Genomic DNA, 17,491 nt, shown 5'->3' with positions numbered 1-17,491 from the left:
GTAACCAAACAAAAGTCTACACACCCCTGTTCAAATGCCAGTAGTATCATTGCGGTTGCTTGTTAGGTTCTGCAACGAGGGCGTCTCGTGTCCCCAGCCGGTCTTGTGGTCCCCGTGGGGCTCGTGGACCAAGTGCAGCAGCGAGTGCAGCGGAGGGGTGCACTCGCGGGTGCGGACCTGCGAAAACGGCAACAGCTGCCCGGGATGCGCCCTGGTAAGCCAGCGCCGTCTCGCCATCACGTTGGACGTTAAACGTGGAAAAAATGACAATCGTGACTTTAACCAGGAGTACAAGGCGTGTAACCTGGAGGCGTGTCCTGAGGTGAAGCGGAACACCCCGTGGACGCCGTGGATGCCGGTCAACGTGACGCAGGGCGGCGCGCGTCAGGAGCAGCGCACCCGCTACATGTGCCGCGCTCGCCTGGCCGACCCGCATCAGCTGCAGATGGGGCGACGGAAGCTGGAGACCAGATTCTGCCCCAACGATGGCACCGCCGCCTGCGACACAGACGGTAAGGCGCCTATTTTGATTTTATTCTCCATTGTTGGTTGGGCCTCTTCTTCAGACGTGATCTAACATCCAGTTTGGGGTGTTAGCGCCACCTGTTGGCCCTGCAAAGTAGCTCAGCTATTGATGTCACTTTCCTTCCCCCCCCCCCCCTAGCAATGAACCTTCATTGAACCAAGATGCAAAAAAAAGAAAAAGTAATAAAATCCCTAAGGAGGGTCGTCTTGAAGTATTCATGATGTAAAAATAAAAAAAGAAGTTGAGGGGGTGTTTGTTGAGGGATTGACGACGGTTGCTTTACTTTGACGGAATGTTTTTCTCGCGGCAGCATTTCTCCTGCTGTCAAGACAAATGTTATTTTACAGCCCCCCCTCCCCCTCTCAAGCATCCATCAGTGAATGCCTGCCCTCAAGTACGCATTCCATTGCTCACTGCAGAATACCCAAGACTCACACAAGAACTACTCTGGACCTCCTGTAGGCTCAGGGCTGGCTTCTAATATTTCATACCTCCAGTTCCTGCCCTTGAATGTGGCCACCACTGCATTTTCCACAAAGTGTTGATTCCGTTCTTGTCTGCAGACTTAGTGGAAGAGCTGCTTCGGACCCCGCCGGTCCGAGGGGCGAGCACCCCCGGCTGGTCTTCGTGGGACTCCTGGTCCGGGTGTTCGCAGAGCTGCTCCAAAGGCTACCGCACCCGACGGAGGTCCTGCGCCGGACCCGAGGGCAAGAGCGCCCCCGTGGCCTGCAGGGGTTCCCCCGTCGAGTACCAGGACTGCAACGTCCAGGCCTGTCTGGGTAAGAACCGCTGGCGAGCATACACCCGTGCCGGATTTCATGTGGATCAGACAAAATGTCTTTCCGCTCAGAATATGGCGAGAAACTCTCTGCTATGTGTCTTCGGTGCAATCATGACACACTCGTCGGCCAGTGACAAAAGAGAGAATGGCTACGAAATTGTAATTGATGATGAGATTAGCGGGAAGGATGGAGCCAATATAGATTAGCGAGGCGCACGCGCGTGAATAGGGGCCTTAAATCACAGCCTTCAAGCCGCCATTACAAACATTGCTTGTAAGTTGCAGGTCAAGAGCTCTCACTCTGACCTAAATATGCTGCGCCAAGTGTTTATGGGGATGCGCCAATTCTGTCTGAAAAAGGCGCCCGTGTGTTAGCATTGACATCGTGATGATGCTTCGCTTGCAGTGAAGGGCGCGTGGTCGTGCTGGTCGTCATGGTCGCAGTGCTCGGCGGCGTGCGGCGGCGGCCACTACCAGCGCACCCGAGCGTGCTCCAACCCGCCGCCGTCCGGCGGAGGAGACATCTGCCTCGGGCTGCACACCGAGGAGGCGCTCTGCAACACGCATACGTGTGACGGTGAGAACAAGCACGACTTTGGAATGTTTTGAATTGTTATCTTCTCTTTCTGGGATATTTTCTGGGCTTTTTTTATTCTTGATGATGTGTTTGTTGGCAAGATGTTTGAAGTCCAGACACCTCCTGCTTAAATGGTCCCGTTGTCTCCCATCAAGCATTTCTTTTCCCCAGAGTGCTTTTCAATTGGAATTATCCCAGCTGCCAATCAAGTGGCACACCCGCCTCCCTCATAATTACTAACCGAGGGGGGAAAAAAGGTAAATGACTTCCTGTCGTTACTCCCGCCGGCGCCCAAATGCTAATCGGCCCCCTTTGATCGTCTTTCCCCCTCTCCGGCGTCCTGTCAATCGACCGTTGGCTACACGGACTAGCACGTTACGGCGGCCATTTGTTAATCAGCCATCAAGTGTCTCTGCCTGTCACTCACGGCGATGATTAAACGATAATAAAGGGCGGCAGAAGGAACGGACGGTCCGCTGGAGTGACGAAGGCGCAACCTTTGCGTCAGTGCACATTGGAGAAAAGTTTTTTTTTTTTTTTTTAATTGATGGCCGCTTTCGTCGTTGGTGCAAAATTTGCCCATTACCGTGGCGACAGAGCAGAAAAGATGATTTAGATATATTTCGAAAACATCTTTTCAACCACCACTCGATACGTTGGCGTCTTTTGTGTGTGTGTGTGTGTCTAGATGCGTGTTGGGCCCCAAGGGAACAGATGGAGGTCCAGGCTTACAGCGGAGGTAAACGCGTCCTCTGGTCTGCTTTTGCTTACTCCAGTAAAGCAAGGCGGTCTTTTATTTGCTTTCAGCGCAATGGGGATTTTCTTCTTTTCCCTCTCGGGTCGCAGGTTCTGTTTTCGGCCTTCTCGTCATCTCCGGTGTGCACTGAACAAACTTGTTTACATCACGAGCTCTTGTGCTGTCGCTGGTGGGGGTTAGTGTGCGGGTCGCGGTTTCTTCTCGGCAGTAATGAACGGCGTTTGTGTCCAGGTGGCTGGATGGCTTGGTCGCTGTGGTCGGCCTGCGACGACTCGGGGGTGCAGACGAGGACCCGAGCGTGCGGCGCCACCGGGGGCGCCCCCTGCATGGGCAACACCACCCAGCGTAGGGACTGCAATGAAATACCTGGTGAGTTTGCAACTTTTTAAAATTATTTATTTTTATTTATTTTTAAATTATTTATTTTTATTATTATTTATTTATTAATGTTATATTATTTTAAAAATACATGAAAATTGCTTTCTTAACAAAATGGCCCGATTCATTTTTTTTTTTAGCGCTACACAGCAGACTCACTTTCAAAACTTTCCTGGCTAAAAAATTCTTCACCTTCACTTTAATTCCGACAGTTAATTTCAGATTTACCGAAGCGTGACTTGCTTGGCGGACCAAACAAGTTGTGTTGCGTCTTGTGTTTGTCACCTTCAACGGCATGGTCATGATTGTTGCACGTGTGTACCCTCAGCCTTCTTGGTATTTGATGCACGTGTGTGTTTGTGCGTGTGCATGTGTGTGTGCGTCTGACCGTGTGCTCCTGTCTTCCTCTCTGCAGTCATCCTTCCCGCATCGGGCTTTGATACGGACCAGCACTGCGGAGGTAAGTGGATTAGCAGTGGTCTGACAAGCACCCGCTAGGCCCCCCCCCCCAATCACACGCATGTTTCCATGCATCCTACACGCATGCTACATCCTCATGTCTGTCCACACACAATTTAATTTTCTAACAGCTAGTCAAAGACATTAACGAGCCAAGATGGCTGTTTTGTTGTGGTCACCGAGCAGCGTTCACGTCCATCCACCTGATCGCCACCGGGGTGTCGTGCTTCCTGGGCGCCGGTCTCTTGTCCTTCCTGGTCTACGTGTACTGCCAACGCTTCCACAAGCCGTCGCAAGAGTCGGCCGTCATCCACCCGACCACGCCCAACCACCTCAACTACAAGGGCAACGTCACGCCAAAGAACGAGAAGTACACGCCCATGGAGTTCAAGGTCGGTCGACGTTTCGCCAGTAGCAAAATCTCTTCCGTGTTCAACGCTTGAAAGATTTAAGAACCATAAATGTGCTCTCATGTTTTATTTACTGCTTTGATTGCCGCATTCATCTCGGCGGGCCGGGATGAAGCACCTGCTCACCTGCGCCTTATTAACGAGTTGCATTAGCGCGCCGCCGCTAACGCGCTCGACTCACGCCGTTGTTCTCCGCTGGTCTCATTAGTTTAACCACGAGAGGTTCTTCCAAATCTTTTCTTCGTGAAATGGTCTGCTCGCAACACGTCGTCTTGGATGTTTAAATGAATTAAACGCAGCGTTTAGCCGCTTTAGCCGCTGACCTATTTTCCGCTCCCGGTCGATTCTTCTGGCTTTTTGGGCGACGAGAAATAAAGGTCAAACGGCTCTTACCGATCCCCTTAATTAGCTACGTGACAATGCTAATGATAAATGCTGGCTAAATCGATCTAATCTGGCTCCGGCGTGATGAGGTGCACCTGCACAAGCTAATGAGATTCGAGACGAGAGCAAAGCTGCCTGCGAAAAAAAACCAGTGGCTTCGTTTCGTGTTTTATGGCAAATTATCAAACTTTTTATGCTCCTCTTTCGTAATGATACAAAATTAAGTTCCTTCTGTCGAGTTTAAGTGCTTGAAATGATGGCCGCCGTCCAACTAACTTTTTAATTCCGCTATGGAAGAAAGGGCACGCAAATCAAACCCAAACGGTTTCAAATGCGCCTAAAAGGCGAGCCTCGGCGCAAAATGTCCAACGTCCTGTGTCTTACCCTTGACCAAATCCTCCATTTTGTTGTCCATTATTGCACTGACGATGTTTGACATGAAACCAGATTACATTTGTTAAACTGATTTGCTTGCGCCTGTGAAAACACTCGCCAACTAAACACATCTGCCACAATGAATTAATCACCCTTACACCATGTGTGTGTTTGTGGGGGTGTGTGTGCAGCCCACAGACACACACACACACGCAGTGTAAATAAAATAAATCTTTGAGGCTTTTTCCGCACTTGAGGTTTACTTTGGAACACCTTTGGGGTGCTGTTAAAGGTTTCGTTTTAGTGTGCTATAGTTAAACATTGGCTTTATTTTTGAGGCACGAACAGCCAAGGTACTTCAGAGTCTGACGCTGCATTCAGGGCCGCTGGGAAGAAGGCTATTCACCACTCGGACCTTGCAAAGCCCAATGTCAAAGAGCCGAGCAACATAATCAACTGGATGGCTTTTCAAATAGAAATTGATTAAATCTCCTTTTCTTAGTTGAAGGTTTCGAAATTGTGAATTCCCAATTTACTTGAAAGCAACACAAAGGCGATTTCTTCTGTATAAACGTTTCGCAATACCAAAATATAAACTGCTTTGGTTTGGTTTCAAAATGGCCGACCTTGCCTTTTGCCTTTTGCAGACGCTGAACAAGAACAACCTCCTGCCGGACGAACGCTCCAACTTGTTCCCGACGTCGCTGCAGCAGGCCAACGTGTACACCACCACGTACTACCCCCCCGCCCTGGGAAAGTTCGACTATCAGCCCAACGCCTCGCCCTCGCCCTGCCGGACCTACAACCACACCAACAACAGCTGAGGCTCGTTGACTCCGCTCGGACCACCCCCCTAAACGAACTAGCCCCCCCCCCCCTGCCGTGACCGAAGGAGCCGGAACTTTCCACTGGGAGAAAGAGGCTTTGCTTGACAAAAATGGAGGGAACTTGGCGCCGTACCAAGCGAGGGACGGCGAACTTCCAAACGTCCTGCTGATGACTCGTCAAAAGACGTGCAAGGGGATGAGGCCAGTGTAAATAATCCACCGGGATAAAGACTCTCAACAGACCGTCCAACCGGATCGCTCCGAAATGAAATAGCGCGGGGGCCATATCAAATATGGCCGCCGTGCTGCGTTAGCGAGGGTTTGGAATAAGCTAGTAGATGACACTTGATTTGTAACATGAATTGCGATTGATTGAAATGCTTGAAAGTAGGGCTTCAAGACTGGGTTTAAATTAAGATTTAAGTTTTCAATAAGTGTTGGGGTTTCGAGTTAACTTTTCAAATCAGGGTTTTAAAGTTGAATGTCGAATCTAAGTGAAAGTTTCAAACCGGAGATTTAAAAGCGGGGTGTCAAAGGAGGTTTGAGCTTTCAAAGGAGGGGTTCGAGCCTGTCATTGGGCATCCACTCACAATGTCAAATTTACCAAGATAAAGTTAGGGTTTTAAATTAAGGATTCGGAGTTTGGGTTTTATGGTAGGGTTTCAAGGATTTCAAACGTCAACCCTAATTTAAAACCTTAACCTTGGCTTGAAAGGCTAAGCGAACTCTATCGTGAACCCAGGCTTAATTTGAAACACTAATCTTGATTTGAAACATGAGTGTTGAACTTGGCCCCTCCTCCTGACTTTTAGAACCCAATTTAAGCTCACCCTTTGCAGCCCTACTCTATCTTTGTTTCAAACTCTTTGGAAGCCAGTAGCATAGCACCACTAACTCTTCTTCTTTGTTGGCAACATTACATTATTTCAATTGGTTTTTTTTTTTTTTTTTGGTGTTTGTGCGTACTTGTGAATTGGGGAACTGGGAACATTGGAGTGTGCGCACACTGTGGATTTGTCCTTGTGAACAAAAATAACTAGGGACTTCTGTGTGTGTATGTGTGTGTGTCGACAACATACACATTGACGCTGTATTTGATTCTAATGCCACTACTGTGCTGCTGTGTGTGCGTGTACATCCAGTAAATAGCCAGATGATGATTGACAGCCTGTAAAAGTTCGTGTATACATATGTGTACACGTATGTATATTCTGTCTTGTTTTTAGGGAAGCCTTATCGTCTGCACTCGCACGTATGCACAAACTGACGTGTGTGGGCTGGTGTGTGTCTGTGTGCGCGCGTGTGTGTGTTTTCTATGCAAGTTGTGGCGAGGGGCGTCTTGTCGTCCACACTGTGAATCCTTTTGCTACTTTCTATTTTTCTACCAGCAGCGCCGCAAAACTCAATAAAACTTCAAAAGGCCAAGCGTGGGCGCAGCCACAAAGGCAGACGGTTCTTTGTCGTGTTGTTGGCTTTCAAATGGGGTTAAAGTAGATTTGGGTTTCAAAACAGGTATAGGACTAGACATGGTTTCAAAGTCAAATTTGCCGCTTTGGGTCTCGACTCTTCTACAATAATAATATTGCATTTTTGTCATTTTGGTAGGGAGCAATTAACTTCTACAATATTAACAGGCATGAGAATGGCAAACCAAATAAATCGCAAAGTCACATTGTGGCAATGTAAAAACAGTTCTCCGCGTAAACAAGACATGATATGACAAACCCGAATGTTCCTGAAAATAAAGCAGATGTTAGTTAGGGTTAGAGAGGTTAGTAGATTAGCGTGGCGGACAAGCGAAAGCTCGCGAGTCGCCAAGGCTAATGCTAAAATTATGGTTTTTATAGCTTTCCGGAAAGTGAAAAGTGCTACGCCCTCTCTCATCCCTACTTTCTGATTGGCTGTGTGTTCTGTGACGTCATTCCGGTACTCAATTAGAAATCACGGTCAAAGGTGTCAAGCTCGAGTCATTGGGGCCGCATTCCAACATGTTCCCTCATTAAGTGCACCTGCGTGAAAAGTTTTAGCTTCTGCAGGACGCGAAAAGAGCTAAAAGTTTTCACGCAGGTGCGCTTAACGAGGGTCGCTTGGAAAACATATATATATATAATAGACAATAACAATAAACACACAATAAGGTACAACACACAATAAACATATGACAAGTAATAGATAGTCTCAGTATTCTGGTTACACTGGATTTGATGTGAAGTACATTAGCAATTAATAAATCAACAACAGGACACAGGTGTTCATGCGATTAATGATCAGCACTTGTGACGTTTGACCATGGCATTTCCCTAATAAAGTGGCCTGTTATTAGGTACACTTAAAAATGGCGGTGTACCTAATGGAGTGTCCGTGTGCTTCCCTCGTTAAGTGCACCTGCGTGAAAACTTTTAGCTCCTGCGGAACGTGAAAGAAGCTAAAACTTTTCACGCAGGTGTGTTTAACGAGGGTATTCTTCTTCGTTTTGTTTTACGGCGAGGTGGCACCAGCTTCCATGCGCATTACCGACACCTACTGGTTGAAGTCATATGAACTGAAAAATGAAACGAATCACTTTAGGAAGATTCGTTCACGCTCGTTCACTGAAAAGATTCGTTTTTTGAACGAATCGTTCACTCACGAGCCAACACGACCACTGTATTAAGTATTATATTTGGGACGCAATGATTTGATGTTTGACATATCTTATAAATGACCACGTATAGAAAGACTTTTTTATTAAATCAAAAAAGATTGAGAATCGTACATTCCACATGAAAGAAAATGTTTAAATGTTATGTTCCGTCCTTGTGCTGTGAAGTCAATCATCACACCGTTGTTATTCATAAAACAGTTTTAATAAAAAGAAATAAGGTGCTGGAGAGTTTTCCCACACGGAGCATTCAGGACACGCACAAGCCGAAGGCCACAAAGGGAACACGACAAAGGACAAAAAACATTTCTGCATAAGATAAACAAACAACAACCTTCCCATTTCCACACTTTGTGCAAACAAACAAAACATCCTTCCTCAAATGCTTTTGAATTAAACCCTTTTTTGTTTTATATCCCACTCACTTGGAAGTTACACAATCAAAAGCGTCTCACTGAGTCGCCTCGTTTTGGCTTGGACAAACCGACAAAAAAAAAAACTATTGTTAGCTTAAAACCACAACAAACGTGACGTAAATAGCCTTTGAAAGACCTTGAGACACGCCCGTTGAGGTTGGTGACCACCTAAAAGTCTGTCAAAACATAATAAAGACAAAATAAGAAATTTGTAAAACGAGGTTGGTCGGTAAGGTCTAAAGATCGATCAATCCTTTACTTCTCCCTTTTATTCCCCCTTGCTTGGAGGCCACACAATCATCACGCTTTTGCGGTCACACACACGCACGCACACACACAAGCGCACACCCACAAAACATTGTTAGCTAAAAACCACAACGACCTTTTTAAAGGTAAGACAAGTAACCAATCCTGGAGCTCCAAATAGTCAAGTTAAAACATAGGAAAATCCCAAAATAATATTTTGTCTCGTTTGGCTGCTGGCTTGTGGTCAGGCAGCTTAGTGGCAGTGTCCATTTTGTGGGAAGCTCGGTCAGACAAAATGGCCACTTTTTGTGTAGGGTAAACGTAGATTTTAAGAGTCCTTGCTGGCAAATCTCACAAAAAAAAAAAAAAGTCACTAAAAAGTCCCTTTTCTTTTCTCCCCCCAGATTTTGTGCAACATAAAGATCCATTTTGCGTCTGTCTGTCCCGTTAAACGGAGACAAAGACGTCCAGGTAGAGGCGGTCGTACGACTCGCGGAAGAACAAGATGAGCACCAGGCTGAAGATGCACGAGCACGTCAGACACCAGTTCAACCACGACAACTCTGTGGAGGCGCACAAAACAAGATCCAAATCAAGGTTGTATAAAGGTGAGAAATGAAAGCAAAAGAAGGTTGCGTGGGTTGGCAGGTGAGTTGGAAAAGGTAGGAACCATGGTTGGTCAGAAAGTAGGTAGGTAAGGTGCAATCAATTAGGTTGGCCGATAGCTCCATGACCATGTGACAGGTTATTATGTGCTTCCGATGCACAAAAAAGAACATGAACGCAAACGATTGACACTTCTCTCAAAGTATTTCTAGGGAAAGAAGAAAAAAAAAAAGAGCATCTGAGCTCTCACAGGAGAGTGAGTGAGCGAGCGAGCGAGTGAACTCTCTCCATCAGAGATCTTTGAAGACCTCTGAGTCTTTTGGAAGCGGCTGCACGTCGCTCACTTCACACAGGCGGCAAAACTTTGTCAAAATAATACGGAATATGTAAAAAAATCTTCTAAGGAAGCGCCGCAATTACGCCGCGTGCTCAGCAGCACAACACCTAGACCGCCTGCCTCCACTTCCTGCCAATCCTCAGCGCTGCTTTGTATTCGGGCCGACGCGCACGATGAGAAATAAAAGGGCGACGGGAGCAAAGGGAAGGGCGGCGAGGTTCGCCGGCGGTCCCGGCCACGTGAGGCCCAGCGTGACCGCGGCGGTGTTAAGATGGTCACCGAGGGGAGTTCATGGAGCAGGTTGATTGTTTCTAAAGTGAAGAGCCGGCCGGCGTCACCCTGAGGATTTTTTTTTTTAAATACAAGCGCCGCACTCATCTTGTCGTAGGGGAGGGAGGGAAGGCAGGTGAAGTGGGTACATTGCTAGGAATTAAAAAGGGTGATAAGGGAGGCAGGACAGGAAATTTGAAAAGGTAGGAAAGGTGAGAAAGGTAGGCCGTCGCACCTGTACAGTAGAAGGTGAGGAAGAAGAGGAGCAGTCCGGTGAAGAGGTTGCCCAGGAAGGTCACCACGCCGCAGGTGATGCCTTCGGGGACCGGGTACACCGTCTCGATGAAGAGCTCGAAGAAGATGGGCACGCTGCTGTTGATGAAGATGCCCACCAGGATGCACGACGTGTACAAGATGGCTGCCGGGAGGGCGGAGAAAGCAACGCGTTACGGGCGACCACCGCTAGCGACGTTAGCGCTCGTTACCGGCTAATTTGTACCTGCGTTGGAGGGGAGGTGCGTGAGCCTGCTGAGGCAGGTGAGCGTGAACCAGGTGGAGGACAGCGAGGCCCCGGCCAGCATCAGAACCAGGATCAGCTTCAGCATCCCCCGGATGGAGTCGGCAAACCTGAAAAGCAAACGAGGGATTCCAGCGAGGGCCGGCGTTAGGATTTCAAGGCAGCCTTAAGACGCCTTTTGAAAAAAGTTATACGGGGGGGATTCCAAAAAAATAATTAAATTTGTCCTGACTAATAAACGGGAACTAAGCGTTAAAAATGGATGACTCGCCTGGCCCTAATTTCTCCCGTCATTAAACAAGCGGCGGCGCTCGTCTTCGCCGATAAAACGGCACTCTCGGAGTCTCGCTTGTCTTTTTGCGCGTCATAGCTCATTAATGGCTAGCGCGCCATCCCCGCGAGACGCCGGCTAGCGGAAGATGAGACGCGCCGCTCTCTAACCAAAGAGGAGGCGCTCCAGATAAGACAAAAAAAAAAAAGAAGAACTTCACCAAAGAAGCTAATATCTATCGCTCTCTATCGATCTATATATATATAGCTATATTAGGGACTGCAAATGGCTAGAAGTAAAAAGTTACAGGAACTTTGGGTGTGAATGTTAGCCTAGATTGTCTTGCCAACAAGATGAGTAGCGCAAGAGAGCTTTTAAGCTGGGGGCTTCATTTCAAATCCTGATTTCATTGCTGAGAGGATCACGGCGTGTAGCAAATCCATAAGAAGCTTACGGCTAACTGATGGAGCCGCACGCCGTTGGACGCTCTCGCTTTCCACGGGAGTCGAATTCATTTCATTGAACTGAGCGCGGCGGCGGCGACAACAACAACAACAAACTTCCTTTATTAGCGATATCGCTCCGAAAAAGTCCCTTCCACTAAATGGCTAATCAATAATCCCTTTCCAGTCTCCAATGTGGGTCAGGAAATATTTCAAGGCACATTTGAAAGAAGGACTGCTTTTTGAAACGGGAAGTCCCGGTTCCGGTGGCTCACCTGGCCATGGCCACCCCGAAGACACAGCCGCCAACCGTGGACCAGAAGCCGATCCAGCCCGCATCCACCTGACGAGCAAGAGACCAGTTAGAATAATTCCTTCAAATGGGACAACATGGAGAAGCCCCGCCCCCAAAATCATTTTGCTTTGAATGATCATCTTAACCATCGGAAGCAACTTTTCTTCCAAATGGCTGTGTTTTGTCGTTTGGCTGTGCTATCGGGGATACTTTTCAAACGACGAGCAATTATTGTCAGGACGCCTCTCGTTAGGATCTGCGACAACATATCCAATTGATGACATGTACCCTGTGAGACGGAAAGCGAGGATGCCAAACTCTAATTGCATCGGCCTCAGGCAACGGCGCACATAATACCAATCTTATGCAAACGGCCCCACTTCAAGCCGCCCGGTGTGTGTGTGTGTGTGAGTGTGTGTTTCCCCGACCGACTGGAGAGGCAGCGGTGCCGTCATGGTTAACACCGTTTGGGTACAAGTTGTTTGATGTGAGTTGCAGTGTGCGGAACGTCTTTGCCGAGGCGATTCCATCCAAGAGGCGCTCGAGGTGAGCGCGTTCAACGTGAACTGCACCTTGGACGGGGGGGGGAGCTGACGACGCCTCGCTTCGTTGAAGGCTGGGAAAATATTTTCAAGCGGACAATGTCAATGGACGGAGGAAAGCGGGGACGGGCGGCCGCTTGACTTTCCTTTTGCCGTCGTTGGACGGGCAAATCGATTGCCTGCCTCCCGCCATGAAACACAAAGCTGGAAGAAAGATTGCGGCCGGCGGGGGAATCTTTCCGGGTTCGAGACACAATGCGAAAGGAAAGAAATGATCCCTTTCACGCTGAGAGCTTCCCCGTGTGAGCGGCCTATCGAAATTTTAAGTGTGGCAAATGGAGCGGAAAAGGCAGTTTGTATTGCCTCATTGTCATGCACGCACACACACACAGGGAGTGGACGACCGCCACTTGGCTCGCAAATTGTTCTCTGAGGCGGCGGCAAGATTGAAAACGTCGAGCGGTGACCCAACATTGTGACAAAAAAAAAAAAAGCCCGAGGCAGCGAAGCATCATGAGTTATTTGTTGTATTAAAACTAAAGTGTCTGCATGTCTGAGTGTGTGTGTGTGTGTGGCGAACACACATACCTGGCTGACTTTGGCTGGCGTGAGGATCATGTCAAGGACGCCCGCCCAGCCGGCGATCACCCCGGTGGGCACGGCGTAGGCCAGCGCGATCATCAGGAAGCGGAAGTTACTGCGGGACACACAAAAAAAAAATCATCATTTGGCAAATTGCTGAGCGAGCGAGACGTTCTGCACGAGCACACTCGCCCATCTTCTACTTGAGCCGTTTTAAGATGGCTGCAGAGGATTCACGGCTGCCGTCACATCCAAAATGAAGGTGGACAAATAAGACATCAGACAGTTGCCGGCCAGTCCCGGCCAGCTGAGGCAAAACAGCTTCAGGCGACGACACGCTTGCGAGCTGGCGGCTCGAGAAGGCGCTCAAATCCACTCAGCTTAGCACATCCACACACACACACACACAGTCGAAGTGTACGGGTAACACACACTTCTTATTTTGGTTCCCCCCCCCAACCTTCCGCCCACCTCATTGTCATGCTGCAGGCAGACCGAGGTGAAAGCGCGGACCATCTCGACAACAGCACCAAACTTCACATGCAACACCCGCGCATCTTTGAAATGCTAAATGCCCGTTAGCACGTTTGCTCGCTTGACGGATGGACGGACGACGGCACGACTCGGCCGCTGAGCAAAGGTCGGTCGGCCGGACGTGAGCCTTGACGTGATCGCGGGCCCCTGCTTCCGTTTTAATTACGCGGCCCGACGTGGCGACAGGGGGGCGGAAAGTTATGGTTTCATTTTAATCAAAGACGCAAACAGGCTGGAGCTACGGGATTGATGAGACCACCGCCGGGCCCTGTGGCGCCCCCCCCCCCCCACCCCCCCCTGCCTGTAATCACTTTAGCTTTGAACCCTGTCACTTGTGATGCATTGATCTCCGCTTAGGTCCGTCAAGGACGAATGGCACTTAGCTGATGACACGTTCGACTCCACCAGACGGAAACGCGTCCCGGTTTTCTTTCGCTAGCGGCTAACTGGCATGGGCTTGTTTGTGTGCCGGTGTTGAAGTTGCTGACTCTCTTCGGTAGCAGTTGCAAATCCAGAGCCCAAAGCCAGTTTCAGTTAAGAAAACAACATTTGGTATGTCAGTCTATCGAGAGCAGTCCCCAAAAAAAAAAAAAAAAAAGCTCAAAAACAGCCACTTGGAGGCTCGATGCTGTCCGACCGAGATAAAAGGGTGCCCGGAAGCTGGATGACCCGGATAAGCTTGGTCTAACTTTGTGTGAAGGATGAAGATCAACTTGGTCATTCATCCAAAGGCGCCTGAGCCCACTGGGCCCGCAGCGAAGGTATTTTTTTCACAGGCTGCCATCGCGCATCTCCGCCGCTTTGATCCACGGCCCAAACCTCGGGCGATGCCGCGTTCGCGCAAAAACCATCTCAGCCCAAAAAAAAAAAAAAGCAGCCCTTGAAAAATGGACCACGCACGTCAGCTGAGTAGAGCGACATGTGACCCACATGGAGCGCTCTCATTTATCAGGAGGGGAAGATCTCTTTGATTAGCCCCTCAACAGATGGCGAGGGGCTTCGTTAAAGATTCCGTCAAATTCGACAAGCTCTGTCGTCGTCACGTTCTGCTTAAGACGCGTTGCAAAAAAGCGCTCCAAATATTCAAAATGCATGCAAATGATTTTGGAGGCTTGTGTGTTGGTTCACCTGAGCAGTCTGCAGATGCTGCTCCTGTAGCTCAGCCGCTGGCTCGCGGCGGCCACGCTGGGGGGAAGCGGCGGCCGCGAGGGGAAATACAAGAGCACGGCCACAAACAGCACAGCGATGGCAGACAGCTCTAGAAGAGGACAAATATATATATTTTTTTAAATCTGATGAAAATTGTTTGTATTTTCTCTGAGTGGCGAGCGAGCATCATGAGCCGACCTCCAGAACTTAGAATGAGTGACGTGGAATTAAAGTGGCACAAACGTCAGGCTCCATCTTCTGACAGCGCCACATGCTTTTAATTTTCTAAATCATTTAAGCATGACACTCCCGAAAATCCATTTTTCTTCCAGCTGTCTGCATGTGGGGACTCGAAATTGCCTTGTTTTTGTGCACGCGCCTTACTTTGATCGTATTTGTCCCGCGACGCGGCGCAGAAGCGCAATCGATCTCGGGCGGCTCGTACCTGCATACATAAGCAGCTGGATCTTCTCCCGGATGGTGCCGTCTAAAGCGGGCGGCGCCGCCAACAACACCCGGTGGCCCGCCGGCTGGGTGCCGTTGGGGGCGGGCACGATCAGGGGTCCCGCCACGTAAGAAGCGGCCCCGCCCAGGTAGGAAAAGAGAGACGCCACGGCGGTGGCGGTGGCCCGCTGGTCCGGGGCGAACCACGTGGTGGAGAGGAAGGGGCCGGCGCTCATGATGGTGGGGCCGGCTAAACCGTTGAGGAGCTGACCGCCGTGGATTAACCTGCAACGTCAAGCAAAATTCAAAATGAGGTTAGATATTTTGGGTGAAAGGCGCTGGCAGCAAATCTTTTTGTCTCTGTTACAGCGACATCTACTGGTGAGTGCTGCACCTGCACATGACCCCAGTCAGTCTGGTTAACATTTGTAAGGTGGCAAAATCACTTTTCCCACAACATATTTTTTGCCAGACACAACGATTGTTTTTTTAAAGCACAAATATTTTACAACCACTCAAAATGATCAAAACACAAAACCACCATAATTGTGTTTTTCCTCGCCATTTTGTCTGTTAGCGCATCTTTAATTAACGACCGCTTTGTCTGCACTTCAGCGGGCCGCCCCGAGTCGGCGACCCGTTTCCAAATGAAGGTCGTCAGCGTTTTCGCTTGTTATCCTGCAATCTGTCGCTACAAGGCCACCTTGTCCCGGCGTCACGCTGAGGTCAATCACATCCTGTGGCGGCAGGTGGAACCGCCACACCTGCTCTGACCTTGATTCGGGCAAACTGATAGGTCGAGGCCAACTAGTTTATGGTCATCATTTCTCACGGTCTAAAATGATTGCTCCTCTACTGCGGCGATGATTCCGAAGAGGAGGCGTCTTACCAGCGGCGGAGAGACGGGTCCGTCAGCGGGATGCTGCGCAGCGCCGCCCCCAGCAGCATTAAGAAGGCCGACAGCAGGAGGGACGCCCGAAGACCTGCAAACAGAACATCATCAGACCACTGACCTCCACTCTGTAAATGTGAATCTCAAATATTAGCCAAATAGGCCATTTGCAAATATTAGATATTTGGTTGGCGGGAAATGTTGACGCTGCCCTTAAAGTCGTTATAAGTGCCTTTGCTTTTTATTTGTTTTCTCGGCGACTTGAAGTGGAAGAACTTGAAGAGACCCTCCAAACGTCAGCGCCACAAGGAGCACTTAACAGCATTTCGACAACAAACTCACATTTTGTTTTGTAAGCTAATGTAGCAGGGAAGTAGACAGACTCTTTTGAAATATGGCAATGAAACTATATATTTATATTTCTGTCTCCATTTTCTAACATTTTAAGCATTGTCTTATGGTTTCGTTTCCCTCCCCCAAAATATTTATGTGTTTTGTTTTTTTTTACTGAATACTGTTTCATCCAACTGTACTTGAACATATCACGTCCACACCATTTTGGAAAACAAAATTGCATCAGAGTGACTCACCAAACCTGTGTGAGCGAAACCTGTGTGAGACAGCAATTACGACGTGTCTGGCGTTTATCAAAGTTCGCAACCCCACTAACCCAATTCACCACACGGCCTCGTGGCCAAGTCCACTGGCAGTAAAGTGGCGTGCCAAATATGCGTCTTTCCCAACTTGTCAGCTGTCTTTCTTCGTCTACATGTCTGACCTGACTTCATTGTCACATGAAGAAAAGTTAGGCAAGTCTGCAAATTAGTCACATGGCAGTCACAGTCAAAATGATGTCCTAACAACCGACAATGTCTCTACTTGTAAACGTGTCAATACATGAGACCGCTGTCTCTTCTGGGAAATGGAAGGCAAGTCATTAAGTTATTTAAGATGCTACCGCCCTGATTGAATACATAACATTGCATTTAACTCACAATGACCTATTGGAACTTGTTGAGCATATCAACCAATATTTATCGTATCGATAAGGGAACATAATTATTTTAAAACTCTATATGATGTAGTTTGTCACTTTTGACTTAACAATGGGAATTTTTTTGTAACAAAAGGACATGCAAACAAGTTCAAAACTGAATGGAATTGGAGGCTACACGTTACAATGATCGGGTCCGATAGTGGTAAAGATAAACAGCATCCTTTAGTTTACTTGCTAAGAAAATACAATAGGGACACAATGTGTACCAAATCGATGCATCACATGGTGTTTTTCAACATATCGATCCTTGTCCGAGTTTACCTCTTTTATCCATCAGCCACATGAACAGCAACCATGGGATGAAGCCTACTGGACCCCACAGGACCAGCACCGCGATGTCGGACTTGGTGAAACCGAACGCATGGGCGGCGGAGTTCTGGATGGGCCCCCAGAAATTCCACACCATTCCCTGCATCAGGGCCAGCAGGGAGAATAGGGTGAGGACTAGCCATCTTCGGCCGTATACACGGCCGTTGACTGGCGGCGGAGCTCTCGTCGCGGCGTGGGTCGGCACGAGAAGCGGCTCCCTCTCGGCTTCGGTGCTCGAAACGGCACCCATGGTGGATCACCGTGAGCTCGGTTCTGGATCAATTCTGCCTTTTTGTGGTCGTCTTAGGCGGCAGAGAACGTTGTGTACACTCGTTTCTAGTCGCTGGCAATAACACAACAGACGACGAGTACGGAACGTGACTGCGCATGCGCAATCAATCTGATTTCCGGTACGGAAACTGTGGCTCCTAAGCCGCCATTTTAGCTCTTTATAGCCACTTTACGT

The 17,491-nt window shown here is 48.7% G+C and overlaps 2 protein-coding genes across 6 annotated transcripts in view; one reads left to right on the top strand and one right to left on the bottom strand.

Annotated features, from left to right (window-relative positions):
• sema5ba (sema domain, seven thrombospondin repeats (type 1 and type 1-like), transmembrane domain (TM) and short cytoplasmic domain, (semaphorin) 5Ba) overlaps positions 1–6,929 on the top strand; it is a 40,572-nt gene extending 33,643 nt beyond the window's left edge. For 2 of the 5 annotated variants that reach the window (XM_049728587.2, XM_049728583.2), the window contains 7 exons: positions 67–512; positions 1,090–1,305; positions 1,714–1,884; positions 2,873–3,010; positions 3,435–3,479; positions 3,665–3,870; positions 5,295–6,929. In XM_049728587.2, the coding sequence (XP_049584544.1) occupies positions 67–512; positions 1,090–1,305; positions 1,714–1,884; positions 2,873–3,010; positions 3,435–3,479; positions 3,665–3,870; positions 5,295–5,471 (1,399 nt within the window). In that variant the 3' untranslated portion in view covers positions 5,472–6,929. Of the gene's footprint in view, positions 1–66; positions 513–1,089; positions 1,306–1,713; positions 1,885–2,572; positions 2,624–2,872; positions 3,011–3,434; positions 3,480–3,664; positions 3,871–5,294 lie in introns of all 5 variants that reach the window. The other 3 variants (XM_049728584.2, XM_049728585.2, XM_049728586.2) reach the window with 3 other exon arrangements.
• A 1,369-nt stretch (positions 6,930–8,298) lies between these two features.
• Positions 8,299–17,422, bottom strand: slc49a4 (solute carrier family 49 member 4). Its single transcript, XM_049728636.1, has 9 exons — positions 16,978–17,422; positions 15,657–15,750; positions 14,769–15,052; positions 14,303–14,432; positions 12,647–12,755; positions 11,497–11,564; positions 10,490–10,617; positions 10,226–10,408; positions 8,299–9,340 (listed from the first exon to the last, which is right to left on the bottom strand). Exons 1-9 carry the CDS (start codon positions 17,273–17,275, stop codon positions 9,225–9,227), a joined length of 1,410 nt encoding a protein of 469 aa, XP_049584593.1. The 5' UTR covers positions 17,276–17,422; the 3' UTR covers positions 8,299–9,224.
• Positions 17,423–17,491: the final 69 nt, after the last annotated feature.

This window comes from Syngnathus scovelli, chromosome 8, assembly GCF_024217435.2.
Source record: "Syngnathus scovelli strain Florida chromosome 8, RoL_Ssco_1.2, whole genome shotgun sequence".
NCBI classification, from domain to species: domain Eukaryota; kingdom Metazoa; phylum Chordata; class Actinopteri; order Syngnathiformes; family Syngnathidae; genus Syngnathus; species Syngnathus scovelli.
This window is presented reverse-complemented; position numbering and strand designations above follow the sequence as displayed.

Coding starts and splice junctions, on each gene's coding strand:
- slc49a4 (XM_049728636.1), bottom strand. CDS start 17,275: ATGGGTGCCGTTTCGAGCACCGAAGCCGAGAGGGAGCCGCTTCTCGTG. Junction 15,751..16,977: donor GTGGCTGATGGATAAAAGAG/GTAAACTCGGAC, acceptor TTCTGTTTGCAG/GTCTTCGGGCGTCCCTCCTG. Junction 14,433..14,768: donor CCAGCTGCTTATGTATGCAG/GTACGAGCCGCC, acceptor GTCCTCTTCTAG/AGCTGTCTGCCATCGCTGTG.